The 20,432-nt window shown below is 43.0% G+C and overlaps 1 protein-coding gene across 1 annotated transcript in view; it reads left to right on the forward strand.

Annotated features, from left to right (window-relative positions):
• ssrp1a (structure specific recognition protein 1a) overlaps positions 1–20,432 on the forward strand; it is a 54,979-nt gene that overhangs the window by 16,613 nt on the left and 17,934 nt on the right. Inside the window, exons 5-12 of the mRNA XM_061930362.2 lie at positions 4,745–4,938; positions 5,019–5,119; positions 5,190–5,319; positions 10,350–10,453; positions 13,552–13,680; positions 13,765–13,986; positions 18,722–18,794; positions 20,133–20,265. Coding sequence (XP_061786346.1) covers positions 4,745–4,938; positions 5,019–5,119; positions 5,190–5,319; positions 10,350–10,453; positions 13,552–13,680; positions 13,765–13,986; positions 18,722–18,794; positions 20,133–20,265 — 1,086 coding nt within the window. The remainder of the gene's footprint in view (positions 1–4,744; positions 4,939–5,018; positions 5,120–5,189; positions 5,320–10,349; positions 10,454–13,551; positions 13,681–13,764; positions 13,987–18,721; positions 18,795–20,132; positions 20,266–20,432) is intronic.

A 20,432-nucleotide genomic window follows, 5' to 3' on the forward strand; every position in this document is an offset into this window, starting at 1 on the left:
TCTCCTCCCCAACCCGGAGATGGCACTCCACCCTTTTCCGGGCGAGAACCATGGACTCGGACTTGGAGGTGCTGATTCTCATCCCAGTCGCTTCACACTCAGCTGCGAACCGATCCAGTGAGAGCTGAAGATCCTGGCCAGATGAAGCCATCAGGACCAAATCATCTGCAAAAAGCAGAGACCTAATCCTGCAGCCACCAAACCGGATCCCCTCAACGCCTTGACTGCGCCTAGAAATTCTGTCCATAAAAGTTATGAACAGAATCGGTGACAAAGGGCAGCCTTGGCGGAGTCCAACCCTCACCGGAAACGTGTCCGACTTACTGCCGGCAATGCGAACCAAGCTCTGACACTGATCATACAGGGAGCGGACCGCCACAATCAGACAGTCCGAAACCCCATACTCTCTGAGCACTCCCCACAGGACTTCCCGAGGGACACGGTCGAATGCCTTCTCCAAGTCCACAAAGCACATGTAGACTGGTTGGGCAAACTCCCATGCACCCTCAAGGACCCTGCCGAGAGTATAGAGCTGGTCCACAGTTCCACGACCAGGACGAAAACCACACTGTTCCTCCTGAATCCGAGGTTCGACTATCCGGCGTAGCCTCCTCTCCAGTACACCTGAATAGACCTTACCGGGAAGGCTGAGGAGTGTGATCCCACGATAGTTAGAACACACCCTCCGGTTCCCCTTTTTAAAGAGAGGAACCACCACCCCAGTCTGCCAATCCAGAGGTACTGCCCCCGATGTCCACGCGATGCTGCAGAGTCTTGTCAACCAAGACAGCCCCACAGCATCCAGAGCCTTAAGGAACTCCGGGCGGATCTCATCCACCCCCGGGGCCTTGCCACCGAGGAGCTTTTTAACTACCTCAGCAACCTCAGCCCCAGAAATAGGAGAGCCCACCACAGATTCCTCAGGCACTGCTTCCTCATAGGAAGACGTGTTGGTGGGATTGAGGAGGTCTTCGAAGTATTCCCTCCACCGACCCACAACTTCCGCAGTCGAGGTCAGCAGAACACCATCTGCACCATACACGGTGTTGGTAGTGCACTGCTTCCCCTTCCTGAGGCAGTGGATGGTGGTCCAGAATCGCTTCGAAGCCGTCCGGAAGTCGTTTTCCATGGCTTCCCCGAACTCCTCCCATGTCCGAGTTTTTGCCTCCGCGACCGCTGAAGCCGCACACCGCTTGGCCTGTCGGTACCTGTCCGCTGCCTCAGGAGTCCCATGAGCCAAAAGAACCCGATAGGACTCCTTCTTCAGCTTGACGGCATCCCTCACCGCCGGTGTCCACCAACGGGTTCTAGGATTACCGCCACGACAGGCACCAACTACCTTGCGGCCACAGCTCCAATCAGCCGCCTCGACAATAGAGGTGCGGAACATGGTCCACTCGGACTCAATGTCCAGCACCTCCCTCGTGACATGTTCAAAGTTCTTCCGGAGGTGGGAATTGAAACTCTCTCTGACAGGAGACTCTGCCAGACGTTCCCAGCAAACCCTCACAATGCGTTTGGGCCTGCCAGGTCTGTCCGGCATCCTCCCCCACCATCGCAGCCAACTCACCACCAGGTGGTGATCGGTAGAAAGCTCCGCCCCTCTCTTCACCCGAGTGTCCAAAACATGAGGCCGCAAATCCGATGACACAACTACAAAGTCGATCATAGAACTGCGGCCTAGGGTGTCCTGGTGCCAAGTGCACATATGGACACCCTTATGCTTGAACATGGTGTTCGTTATGGACAATCCGTGACGGGCACAAAAGTCCAATAACAAAACACCACTTGGGTTCAGATCCGGGCGGCCATTCTTCCCAATCACGCCTCTCCAGGTTTCACTGTCGTTGCCAATATGAGCGTTGAAGTCCCCCAGTAGAACGAGGGAATCACCCGGGGGAGCACTCTCAAGTACTCCCTCGAGTGAATCCAAAAAGGGTGGGTACTCTGAGCTGCTGTTTGGCGCGTAAGCGCAAACAACAGTCAGGACCCGTCCCCCCACCCGAAGGCGGAGGGAAGCTACCCTCTCGTCCACCGGGTTGAACTCCAACATGCAGGCTCTGAGCCGGGGGGCAACAAGAATTGCCACCCCAGCCCGTCGCCTCTCACTGCTGGCAACGCCAGAGTGGAAGAGAGTCCATCCCCTCTCGAGAGAACTGGTTCCAGAGCCCTTGCTGTGCGTCGAGGTGAGTCCGACTATATCCAACCGGAACTTCTCTACCTCGCGCACTAGCTCAGGCTCCTTCCCCCCAGCGAGGTGACGTTCCACGTCCCAAGAGCTAGCTTCTGTAGCCGAGGATCGGACCGCCAAGTGCCCTGCCTTCGGCTACCGCCCAGCTCACATTGCACCCGACCTCTATGGCCCCTGCTATGGGTGGTGAGCCCATTGGAGGGGGGACCCACGTTGCCTCTTCGGGCTGTGCCCGGCCGGGCCCCATGGGGACAGGCCCGGCCACCAGGCGCTCGCCATCGTGCCCCAACTCCGGGCCTGGCTCCGGAGGGGGGCCCCGGTGACCCGCGTCCGGGCGAGGGAAATCTGAGTCTCGGTTCTTGCATTTCCATAGAAGTCTTCGAGCTGCTCTTTGTCTGATCCCTCACCTAGGACCTGTTTGTCTTGGGAGACCCTACCAGGGGGCATGGAAGCCCCCGGACAACATAGCTCCTAGGATCATTGGGACACGCAAACTCCTCTACCACGTTAAGGTGGCAGCTCAGAGAGGAGAATACAGATATATACTATCAGATATATACTATCATCATAATACAGTCATCACACAAGATAATCACATTGAATTATTTACATTATTTATAATCCAGGGTACCCCAAAAGGGAATACGGTAAGCGGTAGAAAATGGATGGATGGATAATCCAGGGTGTGGAGGGGGGCGCCGGATGTAAGTGTCCAAAAGTGTCCAAAAGTCATTTTCCTGTGACGTCACATAGTTATGCCAATACAAACAAACATGGCGGAAAGAACAGCAAGGTATAGCGACATTAGCTCGGATTCAGACTCGGATTTCAGCGGCTTAAGCGATTCAACAGATTACGCATGTATTGAAACGGATGGTTGTAGTGTGGAGGCAGGTAGCGAAAACGAAACTGAAGCTATTGAGCCATATCGGTTTGAACCGTATGCAAGCGAAACCGACGAAAACGACACGACAGCCAGCGACACGGGAAAAAGCGAGGACGAATTTGGCGATCGCCTTCTAACCAACGATTGGTATGTGTTTGTTTGGCATTAAAGGAAACTAACAACTATGAACTAGGTTTACAGGTTTACATTTGGCAACAACATGCACTTTGAGAGTGCAGACAGCCCATTTCAGGCGCGCTAAGAACATATATTTTTCCACGAGTTCCTAAATAGACACAAAATACTGCATTACACAAGACTACCCGAATGTACTCGAATGATTGAAAAAAATTAATGTTTTTAAGCTAAATTATTGGTAAACACAGTTTATGTATAATAATTTACGTAAAACCGCGAGTAATGAATAAAGTTTTCATCAATTAATATATTCTGTAGACATACCCTCATCCGCTCTCTTTTCCTGAAAGCTGATCTGTCCAGTTTTGGAGTTGATGTCAGCATCTGCTTTGAGTGTCGCAGGATATCCACACATTCTTGCCATCTCTGTCGTAGCATAGCTTTCGTCGTTAAAGTGTGCGGAACAAACGACTGACCATTTCGTCGGCTTTCCCCACAGCCTCGTATTTTGAACAAATTTCGTCCAATTTCTTGCCACTTTCGCATCTTTGGGCCACTGGTGCAACTTGAATCCGTCCCTGTTCGTGTTGTTACACCCTCCGACAACACACCGACGAGGCATGATGTCTCCAAGGTACGGAAAAACAGTCGAAAAAACGGAAAATAACAGAGCTGATTTGACTCGGTGTTTGTAATGTGTTTGAGAAAATGGCGGATTGCTTCCCGATGTGACGTCACAACCCGAGAGCGAATAATAAAAAGGCGTTTAATTCGCCAAAATTCACCCATTTAGAGTTCGGAAATCGGTTAAAAAAATATATGGTCTTTTTCTGCAACATCAAGGTATATATTGACGCTTACATAGGTCTGGTGATAATGTTCCCCTTTAGAAAGTACCGGACAAATGAGAACTTAAATCATGACCAATGTATGATCCTGTAACTACTTGGTATCTGATTGATACCCAAATTTGTGGTATCATCCAAAACTTATGTAAAGTATCAAACAACAGAAGAATAAGTGATTATTACATTTCAACAGAAGTGTAGATAGAATATGTTGAAACAAAAAGTAAGCAGATATTAACAGTAAATGAACAAGTGAATTAATAACTCATTTTCTACCTCTTGTCCTTAATAATGTGTACAAAATAATAGGTGTATAAATGACACAATATGTTACTGCATAGACTAATTAGGAGTCTTTGTTTGTTTACTTACTACTAAAAGACAAGTTGTCTAGTATGTTCACTATTTTATTTAATGACTACATTGCAATAAGACACACATGTTTAATGGACCCTAAGATTTTTTGTTAAAATAAAGCCAATAATAAAAAAAATTTTGTGGTCCCCTTTATTTAGAAAAGTATCGAAATACATTTTGGTACCTGTACCAAAATATTGTTATCAGGACAACCCTCGTGCCCCTCGTTTACCCTTGGGCGGCCCTGGGCGTGCTCATTTAGCTAAGGAAGCCTCGGAAGTGTTTTTGAAGTGATATTTTAGTTTGTTTTATCATGTTTCACAGGGCCACTCTTGTCGTTTGACGTGAACGACAATACGGCCTTCGAGGTCCCGCTGGCTAACGTCTCCCAGTGTGCCACGGGCAAGAATGAAGTCACGCTGGAGTTCCACCAGAACGATGACACGGAGGTGTCGCTCATGGAGGTCCGCTTCTACGTCCCGCCCAGCCAGTCCGACGAGCGGCAGGACCCCGTGGAGGTTTGTGGGGCAAACGTTCCCTCTGCTGCTTTCCTTCGTAAAGACCTTACCGCTAAAAGCTGGTGTTGACCTCGCTGTAGGCCTTCGCTCAGAACGTGCTGTCGAAGGCGGATGTGATCCAGGCAACAGGAGACGCCGTGTGCATCTTCAAAGAGCTGCATTGTCTTACACCCAGAGGAAGGTACATGCATCCACTCCAATATATGTTATCATGCATGAGTGACTCGCATTAAACACCTTCTGTCTGTCAGATATGACATCCGCATCTACCCAACCTTCCTTCACCTCCATGGTAAGACGTTTGACTACAAGATTCCCTACACGACCGTCCTGCGTCTATTCCTGCTGCCACACAAGGACCAGAGGCAGATGTTCTTTGTGGTAAGGCAGACTTTTGAGACCTGCTACTTGGGTGTTACTTAGGGATGTCCCGATCCAGGTTTTTGCACTTCCGATCCGATACCGATATTGTTTTTGCATTTCCGATCCGATACCGATACTGACCGATACCGATACTGGCCTATCCGAGCATGTACCGGTATTCAAGTTTGAAGTTATTTAGCCTACTTAGTTGTCAGAATCATGTTGAAAAGGGTTTTAGTACTCTTGATAACAACTAGCCAGCTGAATTAGGGGAGTTTGAATAATACACAATGGTTGGTAACAAGAAACTGACCTGTTTATTCAAGGATAAACACAAAATAGACAAAATTATACATGACAAACAGAAATGGCATCATTGAACTAGGGCTGGGCGATATGGCCTTTTTTTAATATTGCGATATTTTAAGGCCATATTGCGATACACGATATATATCTCGATATTTTGCCTTAGCCTTGAATGAACACTTGATGCATATAATCACAGCTGTATGATTATTCTATGTGTTTTGATTGATTGATTGAGACTTTTATTAGTAGGTTGCACAGTGAAGTACATATTCCGTACAATTGACCACTAAATGGTAACACCCGAATAAGTTTTTCAACTTGTTTAAGTCGGGGTCCACTTAAATTGATTCAAGATACAGATATATACTATCAGATATATACTATCATCATAATACAGTCATCACACAAGATAATCACATTGAATTATTTACATTATTTATAATCCAGGGTGTGGAGGGGGGCGCCTGATGTAAGTGTCAAAAAGACAGCCAAAAGAGTTTGATATGAGAATAAATCTAAAGTTAAAATATAGGGTAGAAATGCACCCATTTGCAGGAAATGTAGTCTTGATTTTCAAAATTTTCTTTCAAGGCTTGCATGTCTACATTAAAACATTCTTCTTCATACTGCATTAATATATGCTACTTTTAAACTTTCATGCAGAGAAGGAAATCACAACAAAAAAAAATCACGAATTTTTTCATACGGTGTTGATCTGGAAATTTTTGCCTCTGCATTTTGATGGTGTGGACGTGTGGCACCGAATGGAGATAAGCGTCTCGACAGACGTCACAATATTTGAACAATGATGACGAAAACTGTTTTCTCTGTCGTGTCCGTGTGTCGAAAATTGTTATGCGCTTATTTTTTTATTTGATTTTGTGCGTGGCATAGATTTGCTATGCGCAGAGGACGCTTAAACAGTGCGCAATTGCACAGGCGAGCACCTTAGAGGGAGCGTTGCTCTCACGGCTGCGCTAGCATCACAGCTAACGTTAGCCATGCTGCTACCTCTCTGCTCGGGGAGGACTTATACGTATGTGACGTATGACGTGACAGTATGTGACGTATGACGTGACAGTATGTGACGTATGACGTGACAGTATGTGACGTATGACGTGACAGTATGTGACGTATGACGTGACAGTATGTGACGTGTGTAAGTAGGTGCACTTGCTGTCTGTGAGAGGGAGGCACAGGAAAGAGTGAGAAGAGCCTGTCGTGTAATGCCAGCAGCTAAAAGCAACTGCGTGAGAATTCACAGACCTTTGGATGTGTTGAAGGTGTGCTGGAAAATGCGGAACGGAAATTACGGAGCAGCAGAAAAGTGGAATGTATTATTTAAATCGGTGCGTTGGAAAACATGGATCGGAGTTTTTTTTTTAAATTGGATCTGGATCGGCATTTTCCCATGCCTTGCCGATACGCAATTTTTGGCAAATATCGGCAGCCGATCCGATCCAAATATCGGATCGGGACATCCCTAGTGTTACTACACGTTTGCTCTAGGGTTGTCTCCATACCAATATTTTGGTACCGGTACCAAATACTTTTCAAACTAAAGGGGAACACAAAAAATGGCATTATTGGCTTTATTTTCACACAAAATCTTAGGGTGTGTAGAAATTCAGGTGCTGTCAAGCGCTTTAAAAGAAAATGTTTTCAATGTGTAATTAAGCGCTCCTTAAAAAATGCTGAGAAAAGCCCTCGATTTGAGGTGTTTCCTTTTAAAATTACATTATTATAAAGATACTGTTGATGTAAACCCCAATTATAATGTAAAAAAACAGTTTTGAAAATACATTCTCCTTCATGTAAGTGTGCTCTAGGGTTGTCCCGATACCAATATGTTGGTACTGGTACCAAAATGTATTTTGATACTTCTAAATAAAGGGCACCACAAAAACATTTCATTATTAGCTTTATTTGAACAAAAAATCTTAGGGTACATGAAACATATGTTTATTATTGCAATTTAGTCCTTAAATAAAATAGTGAACATACTAGACAACTTGTCTTTTAGTAGTAAGTAAACAAACAAAGACTCCTAATTCATACTTGCCAACCCTCCCGGATTTTCCGGGAGACTCCCGAAATTCAGCGCCTCTCCCGAAAACCTCTCGGGACAAATTTTCTCCCGAAAATCTCCCTAAATTCAGGCGGAGCTGGAGGCCACGCCCCCTCCAGCTCCATGCGGACCTGAGTGACGTGTTGACAGCCTGTTTTCACGTCCGCTTTCCCACAATATAGGCGTGCCTGCCCAATCATGTTATAACTGTAGAATGATCGAGGGCGAGTTCTTGGTTTCTTATGTGGGTTTATTGTTAGGCAGTTTCATTAACGTCCTCCCAGCGTGGTAACAACACACAACAACAGCAGTCAAGTTTTCGTCTACCGTAAAGCAGTTCGTCTGCCGTAAACAGCAATGTTGTGACACTTTTAAACAGGACAATACTGCCATCTACTGTACATGCATATGTGACCCACCCATAATGTGTCACATTTTTATTTTATTTATTTTATTTTGTGGTTTGAATTTGTTTTTGGAGCTGTCATTACACATTTATCAGTATTCACATTGGTCAGTAGGGGGCAGTAGGGTGTTTCTTCCCAATTGAATGCTATCACCTGCAAACCGGAAGTGTCTGGTCATTCTTATGAGCGAGACCAGTCTGTGAACAATTGAAACGTCCTGTGTGCTTTTTCCTCCTGTATAACAGGTTAGTTTTGGTGAATCAACTCACTGAATAATATCCATGTGATCTTTATAAGTTTAAGTACACATTCTGATGGTGGAGCCTAACTCTAAAGTGTTTGTGAATTGTAGTTTGTATTTGTGAATGAATCCAGTGCACAGCTGCAGTAATCAATACAAAATGGCGACGTGAGTGCGCAGTGTTTATATAGGAACTTCTGATCCTAATTCAGACTCCCAAATTAGAGCTCCCGTTTTCTTATTGATTTTATAATGTATATTTGTATAATGTGTGTGTTCTGAAATAGTGACAGAGAATAGAACAAGGATGGACAATTCAACCCTTAACTCAACAATGAGTAGATGAGTGTTGTGTGTGTGTGTATAAGTGTAAATAAATGAACACTGAAATTCAAGTATTTATTATATATATATATATATATATATATATATATATATATATATATATATATATAATAAAATATATATATATATATATATATATATATATATATATATATATATAGCTAGAATTCACTGAAAGTCAAGTATTTCTTATATATATATATCTTAACCATGCCCCCAACCACGCCCCCGCCCCACCCCCGACCACGCCCCCCACCCCCCACCTCCTGAAATTGGAGGTCTCAAGGTTGGCAAGTATGTCCTAATTAGTCTGCTGACGTATGCAGTAACATATTGTGTCATTTATACACCTATTAGTTTGTCTACATTATAAAGAACAAGCTGTACAAATTGATTATTAATATACTTGTTAATTTACTGTTAATATCTGCTTATTTGCTGTTTCAACATGTTCTATCTACACTTCTGTTAAAATGTAATAATCACTTACTCTTCTCTTGTTTTGATACTTAACATTAGTTTTGGATGATACCACAAATTTAGGTATCGATCGGATACCAAGTAGTTACAGGATCATACATTGGTCATAATTTAAGTCATGTATCCAGGGAGTTTATAAACATCATATACATTTTAAAAAAAGGAAAAAAGATTGTGTGACAGTAAAAAATATTGATGTAATCATAGTAGTATTGACTAGATATGCTTACAGTGAATGTTATGTGTAGATCCATCCATGGCATTTGTTTACATTGTGACGCCGTACGTGTATTTGTATTGAACCGTTTCAGTACAGGTGTTCCGGTTCAGTTCAACCGAACGAGTTTCCACACGGACATATTAAGTAGCGTATCGCACGTTGTGTAAACAATGCACACCGAGGCACAACACACGGCATGCTAGCAGCGACAACTACAACAACAAAGCAAAAGCGGTTTGCCGACATTGTTCAGCAGCGGTAGGGTATGCTTCTGCCAACACGTCAAACCTGCTAACCCATTTGAAGCGTCACCACCCCCACGTGAACATCGCTTCAAAGGAGAGAAAGACGAGCGTCGTGCAAACACCGCATTCAAGCAGCCTCTCCTCGGCGAGTCAGACAGGGCTAAATCACTAACAAATGCCGTTGGTGTTTTTATAGCTGCAGATTTAAGACCATATTGAATTAAAAACTAGATTTTGACCCACTTCTTCTTTCTGCAGACAATGTAGATAAACTGATTTTTCTGGCAAAAAACATGAAGATTGAGTGAAAGTCACCAGGGTTAAAGGCTGGGGGGGAGAATAGTTATTCTGAGGCTGAGTTGACTTGAAACTGTTTAATGTTGCACTTTTTATATGTAGAAGAAAAGTTTTGTCATTTTATTTAATCTGAGCAACAACTTAAGGCAGTTTAATGTTGATTAACGTGAACCCTGATTTAAACAAGTTGAAAAACTTATTGGGGTGTTACCATTTAGTGGTCAGTTGTAGGGAATATGTACTGTACTGTGCAATCTACTAATAAAAGTCTCAATCAATCAATCAAAAAAAGCACTTTATATGTAGAAAGGCTTTGTTAAGAAACCATTCTGAGCCTTATCTTATTTAGTTTTTATTTGATATATGTTGACCTAGGGCTGGGCGATATATTGATATACGCGATTGCTCACATTTGGTTTCTTGTCCTTTGGTGTAGATCAGTCTGGATCCTCCCATCAAGCAAGGCCAGACGCGCTACCACTTCCTGATTCTGCTCTTCTCCAAAGAAGAGACCATCGAGCTATCTCTCAACATGAGCGAGTGAGTTTATGTGCTGCAGATATATTGTGCCCCGTTAGGATTTAATCTACGACTACAATAATAAACCACATCAAGGTGTATTTATAAAGCCTGTGTGAAACAGCTCAAGCAGCCCCAAAGTGGTGTATAGGTTTAGGAAAATACAATTATAAAAACAGGATATGTAAGCCAAATTGAAAACATGTAACAAACTTAAAGCAAAAACATTTAAGCACTAAAAAGTCTAGGTCAGTTTGTATTGAAAGTAGTGCTGTCAAATGTAATTTTTTTTATCAGATTAATCACACTTTTGAATACTATTTTGTAAATAAAATACTACTTTGGGGCGGCGCGGTCTCCCAGAAACTTGAGGGTTTTTGCTACGAGTCTAGCTTCCACCATCCTAGTCACTGCCTTTGTGTCTTTGGGCAAGAATGTGTGGCAGGAATACCTTGTAAAAGAGATTCTTAATCTCAATGGGATATTCCTGGGTAAATACAAGTTTGAAATAATTTAACTACCATGATATTTTGACATAAATGCAATTTTATTGTCAAACAAGAAATATTTATTTTTATGTTTTACTAAGTACACGTAATTTATTTGCTCAAAACAATCCAGGCTTCCTTTGAGGTAAGCATCCGCATGTGTGGTCAAAAGAAAATTGGGTGATTGTGCGTTGATACATAATTAATGCGATGATTATTTTGAGATTAATCACTTGTTAAATTTGACAGTCCTATTTAAATGATGATTTTGAAGTGCTGATTTGAAAAATGTGTTTAAAAGAAAAAAATTCCTGTGTCCACTAGGGGGAAGCAAAGTTCTTGCTGACTTGTTATGCCCATACTCTTCAGGGTCTTCAGGCCAGGGTCTCCTAAAGATCCCAAAAAAACATTTTGAAACCTGGCACTCCAGGCTATAGCTCCCAGACTCTCCCTGATCTTGACTGTGTTGACACTTTAGGAAACATTTGAAGACTTCCTTTTTTAGTCAAGCTTTTAGTTAATGCACCTTTTAACTATAATGTTTAATACATTTTGTATCCTTTTTATGATGTTGCTCCTGTTCTTTTTATTTAATTGTTGTTTTAATTCACCTATGTTTTGTACAGCTCTGTGTGATTGTATCTGTGAAAAGCGCTTTATAAATAAAATGTACTTACCGTATTTTTCGGACTATAAGTCGCAGTTTTTTTCATAGTATAGCCGGGGGTGCGACTTATACTCAAAATACTAAATACTAAAATATCAAATAATATTATTTATCTCATTCACGTAAGAGACTAGACCAGGGGTCGGTAACCCGCGGCTCCGGAGCCGCATGCGGCTCTTTGATCACTCTGATGCGGCTCAGCAGCTTACTTAACAACATAAACACAAATACCCAGAATCCCATGCAGCCCTGACTCTTCCGGGCTACATTATACACCCCTCCTACCACCAAACCCCGCCCCACCCCAACCCTGCTCCCTCACGCATCAACCCCCCCTCTGTGCGTTGGTTGAGGTGGGCGGGGGTGTATAATGTAGCCCGGAAGAGTTAGGGCTGCATGGGATTCTGGGTATTTGTCCTGTTGTGTTTATGTTGTGTTACGGTGCAGATGTTCTCCCGAAATGTGTTTGTCATTCTTGTTTGGTGTGGGTTCACAGTGTGGCGCATTATTAGTAAGAGTGTTAAAGTCTTCTTTTTTTTTATACCGCCACCGTCAGTGTAACCTGTGTGGTTGTTGAGCAAGTATGCCTTGCTGTCACTTACGTGAGCAAGCGGAAGCCTCATACAACATGTGGCTGATCAGGCACGCTGGTTGTAGTGGGCGCTATATGCTGTACCATCACGGCACGCACGACGCTGACAAGCGTCATTGCGTGGCGCAGTGGTAGAGTGGCCGTGCGCAACCCGAGGGTCCCTGGTTCAATCCCCACCTAGTACCAACCTCGTCATGTCCGTTGTGTCCTGAGCAAGACACTTCACCCTTGCTCCTGATGGCTGCTGGTTAGCGCCTTGCATGGCAGCTCCCGCCATCAGTGTGTGAATGTGTGTGTGAATGGGTAAATGTGGAAGTAGTGTCAAAGTGCTTTGAGTACCTTGAAGGTAGAAAAGCGCTATACAAGTACAACCCATTTATCATTTATATAAAACCCGCGTGCCGCACCAGCATTCAAATTCCATATTAAGGTATAGGCAGCGTGTCTGAGACCCCTGGTTTATACATAGCACAAAGCAAAAAAAACCATCTTATGCATTATTTCATTTAAAATTTCAAAAACAAATTGTGGCTCCCATTGTTATCTTTAATTTGTGAAACTGGTCAAAATGGCTCTTTGACTGGTAAAGGTTGCCGACCCCTGGACTAGACGTATAAGATTTCATGGGATTTAGCAATTAGGAGTGACAGATTGTTTGGTAAACGTATAGCATGTTCTATATGTTATAGTTATTTGAATGACTCTTACCATAATATGTTACGTTAACATACCAGTTGGTTATTTATGCCTCATATAACGTACACTTATTCAGCCTGTTGTTCACTATTCTTTATTTATTTTAAATTGCCTTTCAAATGTCTATTCTTGCTGTTGGCTTTTATCAAATAAATTTGCCCCAAAAATGCGACTTATACTCCAGTGCGACTTATATATGTGTTTTTTTTTCCTTCTTTATTATGCATTTTCGGCCGGTGCGACTTATACTCCGAAAAAATACGGTACTTACAGTACAGGCCAAAAGTTTGGACTCACCTTCTCATTCAATGCGTTTTCTTTATTTTCATGACTATTTACATTGTAGATTGTCACTGAAGGCATCAAAACTATGAATGAACACAACAAAAAAAGGGGAATAACTGAAAACATGTTTTGTATTCTAGTTTCTTCAAAATAGCCTCCCTTTGCTCTGATTACTGTTTTGCACACTCTTGGCATTCTCTCGATGAGCTTCGAGAGGTAGTCACCTGAATGGGTTTTCACTTCACAGGTGTCATAGTTTCGATGCCTTCAGTCACAATCTACAATGTAAATAGTCATGAAAATAAAGAAAATGGATTGAATGAGGAGATGGTGTGTCCAAACTTTTGGCCTGTACTGTACTTACTGACCGTTTGTTTTCTGTGTCCAACAGAGACGAAGTGGAGCGCCGCTTTGAAGGCAAACTCAGTAAGGACATGTCAGGCTCGCTCTATGAGATGGTCAGCCGGGTGATGAAGGCCCTGGTCAACAGAAAGATCACAGTACCCGGAAACTTCCAGGGGTACGCCGCGAGCACACGATCACACATTCACATTGCTTCTTTTTACAAGTATATAACCTCGCCTTTGCACATCTTCCCACTCAGCCACTCAGGTGGTCAGTGCATCACCTGCTCCTACAAAGCGTCTTCCGGCCTTCTCTATCCTCTGGAGAGGGGCTTCATCTACGTCCACAAGCCCCCCGTGCACCTGCGCTTTGAGGAGATCTCCTGCGTCAACTTCGCCCGAGGCACCACCACCACTCGCTCCTTCGACTTTGAGATCGAGTCCAAGCAGGGGAACCAGTACACCTTCAGCAGCATTGAGAGGTGACCATGTCATGTCAGTCTGGAAGTACCGTATTTTCCGCACCATTAGCCGCACCTAAAAACCAAAAATTTACTCAAAAGCTGACAGTGCGGCTTTTAACCCGGTGCGCTTTATATATGGATAAATATTAAGATTCATTTTCATAAAGTTTCGATCTCGCAACTTAGGTAAACAGCCGCCATCTTTTTTCCCGGTAGAACAGGAAGCGCTTCTTCTTCTACGCAAGCAACCGCCAAGGTAAGCACCCGCCCCCATAGAACAGGAAGCGCTTCTTCTTCTACTGTAAGCAACCACCCGCCCCCGGAAGAAGAAGAAGCGCGCAGATTTTCGTTTCATTTCCTTTGTGTGTTTACATCTGTAAAGACCAGACTACAAAATGGCTCCTACTAAGCGACACGCGTATAACGCAGAATTTAAACTTAAGGCAATAAGTCATGCCGAAGAACACGGAAATAGAGCAGCAGCAAGAGAATATAACATAAATGAATCAATGGTGCGTAGGTGGAGGAAGCAAGAAGATGACCTGCGCCAGGTAAAGAAGACAAAACAGAGTTTCCGAGGGAACAAAGCAAGATGGCAACTGTTGGAGGACAAACTCGAACAGTGGGTTGTTGAGCAGAGAGCAGCAAGCAGAAGTGTCAGCACCATCACTATTCGAATGAAGGCAACAAAGCTAGCAAGCGAACTTCACCTGGATGATTTTAAAGGTGGTGCTTCTTGGTGTTTCCGGTTCATGAAAAGACGCAATCTCTCCATCCGCACACGGACCACTATTTCACAGCAACTGCCTAACGACTTTAAAGAAAAGCTGGCTACTTTCCGTGCATATTGTAAAAACAAGATAGCTGAAAAAAAGATCCGACCAGAGCACATTATCAACATGGACGAGGTTCCACTGACTTTTGATATTCCTGTGAACCGCACTGTTGATATAACGGGAGCACGTACGGTGAATATTCGCACCACAGGGAATGAGAAGTCGTCCTTCACTGTGGTTCTAGCTTGCCATGCTAATGGCCTGAAACTTCCACCCATGGTGATATTCAAAAGGAAGACCTTGCCAAAAGAGACCTTTCCAGCCGGCGTCATCATAAAAGCTAACTCGAAGGGATGGATGGATGAAGAAAAGATGAGCGAGTGGTTAAGGGAAGTTTACGCGAAGAGGCCGGGTGGCTTTTTTCACACAGCTCCGTCCATGTTGATATACGACTCTATGCGCGCCCACATCACAGATGGTGTCAAAAAACAAGTGAAGCACACAAATACAACACTCGCCGTCATTCCGGGTGGATTAACCAAAGAACTCCAACCGCTGGATATTGGTGTCAACAGGGCATTCAAATCACGACTGCGAACGGCGTGGGAACAATGGATGACCGAAGGCGAACACACCTTCACTAAGACAGGCAGACAGCGCCGGACGACATACGCCAACATTTGCCAGTGGATCGTAAATGCCTGGGCAGATATTTCGGTCACAACTGTGGTCCGAGCTTTCCGGAAGGCAGGATTCCCAGAACTGCTGGACAACAGTGACACTGACTCCGATGACTTCGACGAGACGGAACCGGCCATTTTGGATCCCACATTTGCCCAACTTTTCAATTCGGACACCGAAGACGAAGAATTCGAAGGATTTACGAATGAAGAATAACTTCAGAAAGTGAGCGCTATGTTTATTTTGTGTGTTGTGACATTAACGTTCGAGCAACATTATGTTGCTATTGCTCTACACTATTTTGAATTTTACTATGTTTGTGATTGCACATTTGCGTACATTTTGGGACAGAGTTGTTAGAACGCTGGTTTTTAATATATTATTAAAGTTTGACTGACCTATCTGACTGTTTTTTTGACATTCCCTTTAGCGCTGCGTAGGCGCGGCTTATAGTCCGGGGCGGCTTATAGGTGGACAAAGTTTTGAAATATGCCATTCATTGAAGGTGCGGCTAATAATCCGGTGCGCCTTATAGTGCGGAAAATACGGTACCCTATTTTCCGGACTATAAGGCGCACTTAAAATCCTTTAATTTTCTCAAAACTCGACGGTGCGCCTAATGTACGGCATAATTTTGGTTGTGCTTACCGCTCTCGAAGCAATTTTATTTGGTACATGGTGTAATGATAAGTGTGACCAGTAGATGGCAGTCACACATTAGATATATGTGTAGACTGCAATATGATGGCAGTCACACATAAGAGATCGACCAATCAATGTTTACCGGTACTTATATAGCCCTAAATCACAAGTGTCTCAAAGGGCTGCACAAGCCACAACGACATCCTCGGCTCAGATCCCACATCAGGGCAAGGAAAAACTCAACCAATGGGATAGATACATGTAGACTGCAATATGACTCAAGTAAACAACACCAAAATTGTATATGTTCCATTGAAAATATAGAACATTACACACGGCGCTCAAAAATCTATCAAAATGTTTTAGTAGGACTTTGGTAAGCTATGAAACCGCACCGCTTGATGGATTGTACTGTGTGGTGTGTGTATAAGTTAAGACATATTATCTGGCGTTTTGATTCACAATTTTATGCAAAAGCAACTTTTCTTACCTTCTGGTACCTGCTGATCTGTATTTGGGATCTGCATAAGTCCTGAAAATTTTTGCGTGTCCGCCTTTGTAGTTCGTGCTGACCCGTAGATAATAAGCTTCTTCTTTTTCTTTATCTTCTTGTTGTGGGACATTCATCCTCCGCTGTTGCCATTTCTAATATAAAGTAGTGTAAAGTTCTTACTTATATCTGTCAGTAAACTCACCATGAAAGTGCTAAAACATACCGGTGTAGTGAGTTTACATTATTCACCCAAGGAACTTTAGTTATTAGAGAGTTCCGGTCGGACGGTTTTTCACGGGACACATTTCCGGCGGATGAGGAGATGCTGCTCCGTTATTGATTGAAGTAAAGTCTGAATGTCATTAAAACAGTTAGCGCCATCTTTTGACACTTCTTCCACTCCCGTCCTTGCACGCTACACCGCTACAACAAAGATGACGGGGAGAAGACGCTGTCCAAGTGGAGGCACGTAAATAAGACCGCCCACAAAAGCGACTGTCAGAAAGCGACTTGAAGATGATGTGTAAAACATCATCTATGCAACATTTTGACCAAAGAACCACCATTACATGTTAGAAAGTCGTTTAAATGTAGAAAAAATGTATCATAATATGACCCCTTTAAAGCGCCCTATAATCCGGTGCGCCTTTTGTATGAAAATAGACCTGACTATACCCGCTCATCGGCAGTGCACTGCAAAAACTCAGTGTTCAAAAACAAGAAAAGAAAAAATTTGGGGTATTTTATTTGAACTAAGCAAAATTATCTGCCAATAGAACAAGAAAATTTGGCTTGTCAAGACTTTCCAAAACAAGTAAAATTAGCTAACCTCAATGAACCCAAAAATACCTTTTAAAATAAGTACCGGTATATTGTCACTAATAACAACTGTACTACTTTGAGTATGTATTTTATATTGTTTCATTGAAAATAAAACAGCAAAGTCCATTTGGCTGTCATTTGTTTTAATTATGAGACACAATTGTGTCAAAGTCATGATTTTTTTTTTTCATGCTTGAAATAAGAAATGATTACTTTAAAAAAGTAGTTTTATACTTGTGAGTGTTGATGACACAGCTTTGCAACACTTGATATTCTAATTTCAAGCGTGTTTTACTCAATATACCGTATTTTTCGGAGTATAAGTCGCACCAGAGTATAAGTCGCGCTGGCCGAAAATGCGTTTACCAAACAATCTGTCACTCCTAATCGCTAAATCCCATGAAATCTTATACGTCTAGTCTCTTACGTGAATGAGATCAATAATATTATTTGATATTTTACGCTAATGTGTTAATCATTTCACACATAAGTCGCTCCTGAGTATAAGTCGCACCCCCGACCAAACTATGAAAAAAACTGTGACTTATAGTCCGAAAAATACGGTACTTTAAAAAAGTAGTTTTATACTTGTGAGTGTTGATGACACAGCTTTGCATCAGTTGATATTCTAGTTTCAAGCATGTTTTACTCAATATAGGTCATCAAATCTCAGCAACACGCTGTAATAGGTTACATTACTAACATTTACTAACGTTACATTAATTAGGTTTTCAGCACCGAAGGCTTGGAATAACCTACAATCGAATATTAAACTTCAAACCCTAGTTACGTTGAATGAGTTTAAAGCTTCTGTGGAAGGACTGCAGTTTACCTTGTCTGTATGCACATGTGTCATGTGAGCAAGTTTTAATGTAAATGTGATGTTTTATGAATTTGTTTACTGTTTTCAATGTAACCTTGCTGCTGCCCTCTTGGCCAGGTCTCCCTTGGAAAAGAGATCTTTGATCTCAATGGGATTTTACCTGGTTAAATAAAGGCTAATAATAATAGTAATATTATTTTACTAAGATCATTTAGGACCAAAGCCCTTAAAACAAGTAAAACACTCTAACATAAAATCTGCTTAGTGAGAAGAAGTATCTTATCAGACAGAAAATAAGCAAATATTACCCTTATTTGAGATATTTCGTTTTACGGTACTTAAAATTTCAGTTTTTGCAGTGTGCGCCCTATGGTCCGGAAAATACGGTAATGCAAGTCAAGTCGCTCTTTTTTTTGGCAATGGACGCTTTCTCAACTCCGGTTTCCATGCCAGTGTGCATACATTTTGGCTAATTCCTGCAAAGTTTTCACTCGTTTTGTCTCTCTCCCCTTTCAGAGAAGAGTACGGCAAACTGTTTGACTTTGTCAACGCCAAGAAGCTTAACATCAAGAACAGAGGCTTTAAAGAGGTAACACAGGGCTCATGTGTCAGCCCAGGCGGTTTTTTTGTTGTTGTTTCTTTCAACAGAATTCCATCCCACTCATTGACAACATGTTGCCCTTCTGTATTTGTGTGTGTGTGTGTGTGTGTGTGTGTGTGTGTGTGTGTGTGTGTGTGTGTGTGTGTGTGTGTGTGTGTGTGTGTGTGTGTGTGTGTGTGTGTGTGTGTGTGTGTGTGTGTGTGTGTGTGTGTGTGTGTGTGTGTGTGTGTGTGTGTGTGTGTGTGTGTGTGTGTGTGTGTGTGTGTGTGTGTGTGTGTGTGTGTGTGTGTGTGTGTGTGTGCGTGTGTGTGCGTGTGCCCGTACCCTTGTAGAAGAAGGTGCGTATGGTCGTCTTGTGATTGGCGTGCTCGCATGGCGTGGTGCCTGAACTGCTAACTCCCGAGTTCTTGATTGTAACATTTTGGTTGGGTTTTTAGGATAAGATTTGTGTTGCATTGGAAACAAAATCAAGGAGTGATTCAAGACTAACTTTGGTAGCTGGGCTATGAGTGCGTTGGTGTGTGGGAGCCGGTGTGTGATGGGTAACTTTGTGTGTGTTTGCATCATGCTGACTGTGGACTGGGCGGGTTGGAGCTTTTGCTGTGCAGTAACACAACAACACAAAGGCACACATATACACACAGTACAGGTCAAAAGTTTGGACACACCTTCTCATTCAATGCGTTTTCTTTATTTTCATGACTATTTACATTGTAGATTGTCACATCAAAACTATGAATGAACACATGTGGAGTTATGTACTTAACAACAAAGCGCCGCGGGAAACCCTGTATGAATGAGGTAGATCCCCTCCACTTAGTCAATTGAAAAGTAGCTCGCCTGTAGAAAAAGTGTGGGCACCCCTGGTCTAAATAAATACGTCCACCTCGCTCTGACGTCGCAACATCGCCAGACTGCAAAACCCCGCTTACAGAGGCATCCAAAACTGTGTGCGAGCTCACGGCCAAATGCATGAACTTTATGAGTTTAACACGACTATTCAACATTGTAACATTTATAAGTCAGAAAAGACTACATTCATCATATGTCCCCTTTAAGTTGGAAAAAACGACTTCGTATTTATTTTTGTAAACACAAATTAGATATTCACTCTTTTCAAACTTCCACTCATCCATTTTCAACCGCTTGTCCTTCCCTTGGCAGCGAATTCAAATCACAGTTTTTAAGAATCAAAACAAACAATTGAGAATGGGGAAATTGTGATTAACGTGTCTGTTTTTCCAGTCGGGGCACAGTTTGCCATGGTGGTGGATCTCTGAGAGGATTGTGATAGTGGGAGTAGTTGTGACTGCAGTGTGCTTACAGGGGATGAAGGGCAACATCAACGAGTACAGCGACTCTGACGAGGACAAACACGACGCCTACCTGGAGCGCATGAAGGCCGAGGGCAAGATCAGAGAAGAGGGCAACGACAGCGACGACTCCGACAGCGGCAGCGGTAAGTGGCCGGCGGCACAGTAAGCGCTCAGGGTGTAACGGTACACAAAAATTTCAGTTCGGTACATACCTCGGTTTAGAGGTCATGGTTCAATCATTTTCGGTTCAGTAAGAAAAGAACAAAATATACATTTTTGGGTTATTTATTTACCAAATTTGCAAAATCTT

The sequence above is a fragment of the Nerophis lumbriciformis genome, linkage group LG36 (genome assembly GCF_033978685.3).
Source record: "Nerophis lumbriciformis linkage group LG36, RoL_Nlum_v2.1, whole genome shotgun sequence".
NCBI lineage: Eukaryota > Metazoa > Chordata > Actinopteri > Syngnathiformes > Syngnathidae > Nerophis > Nerophis lumbriciformis.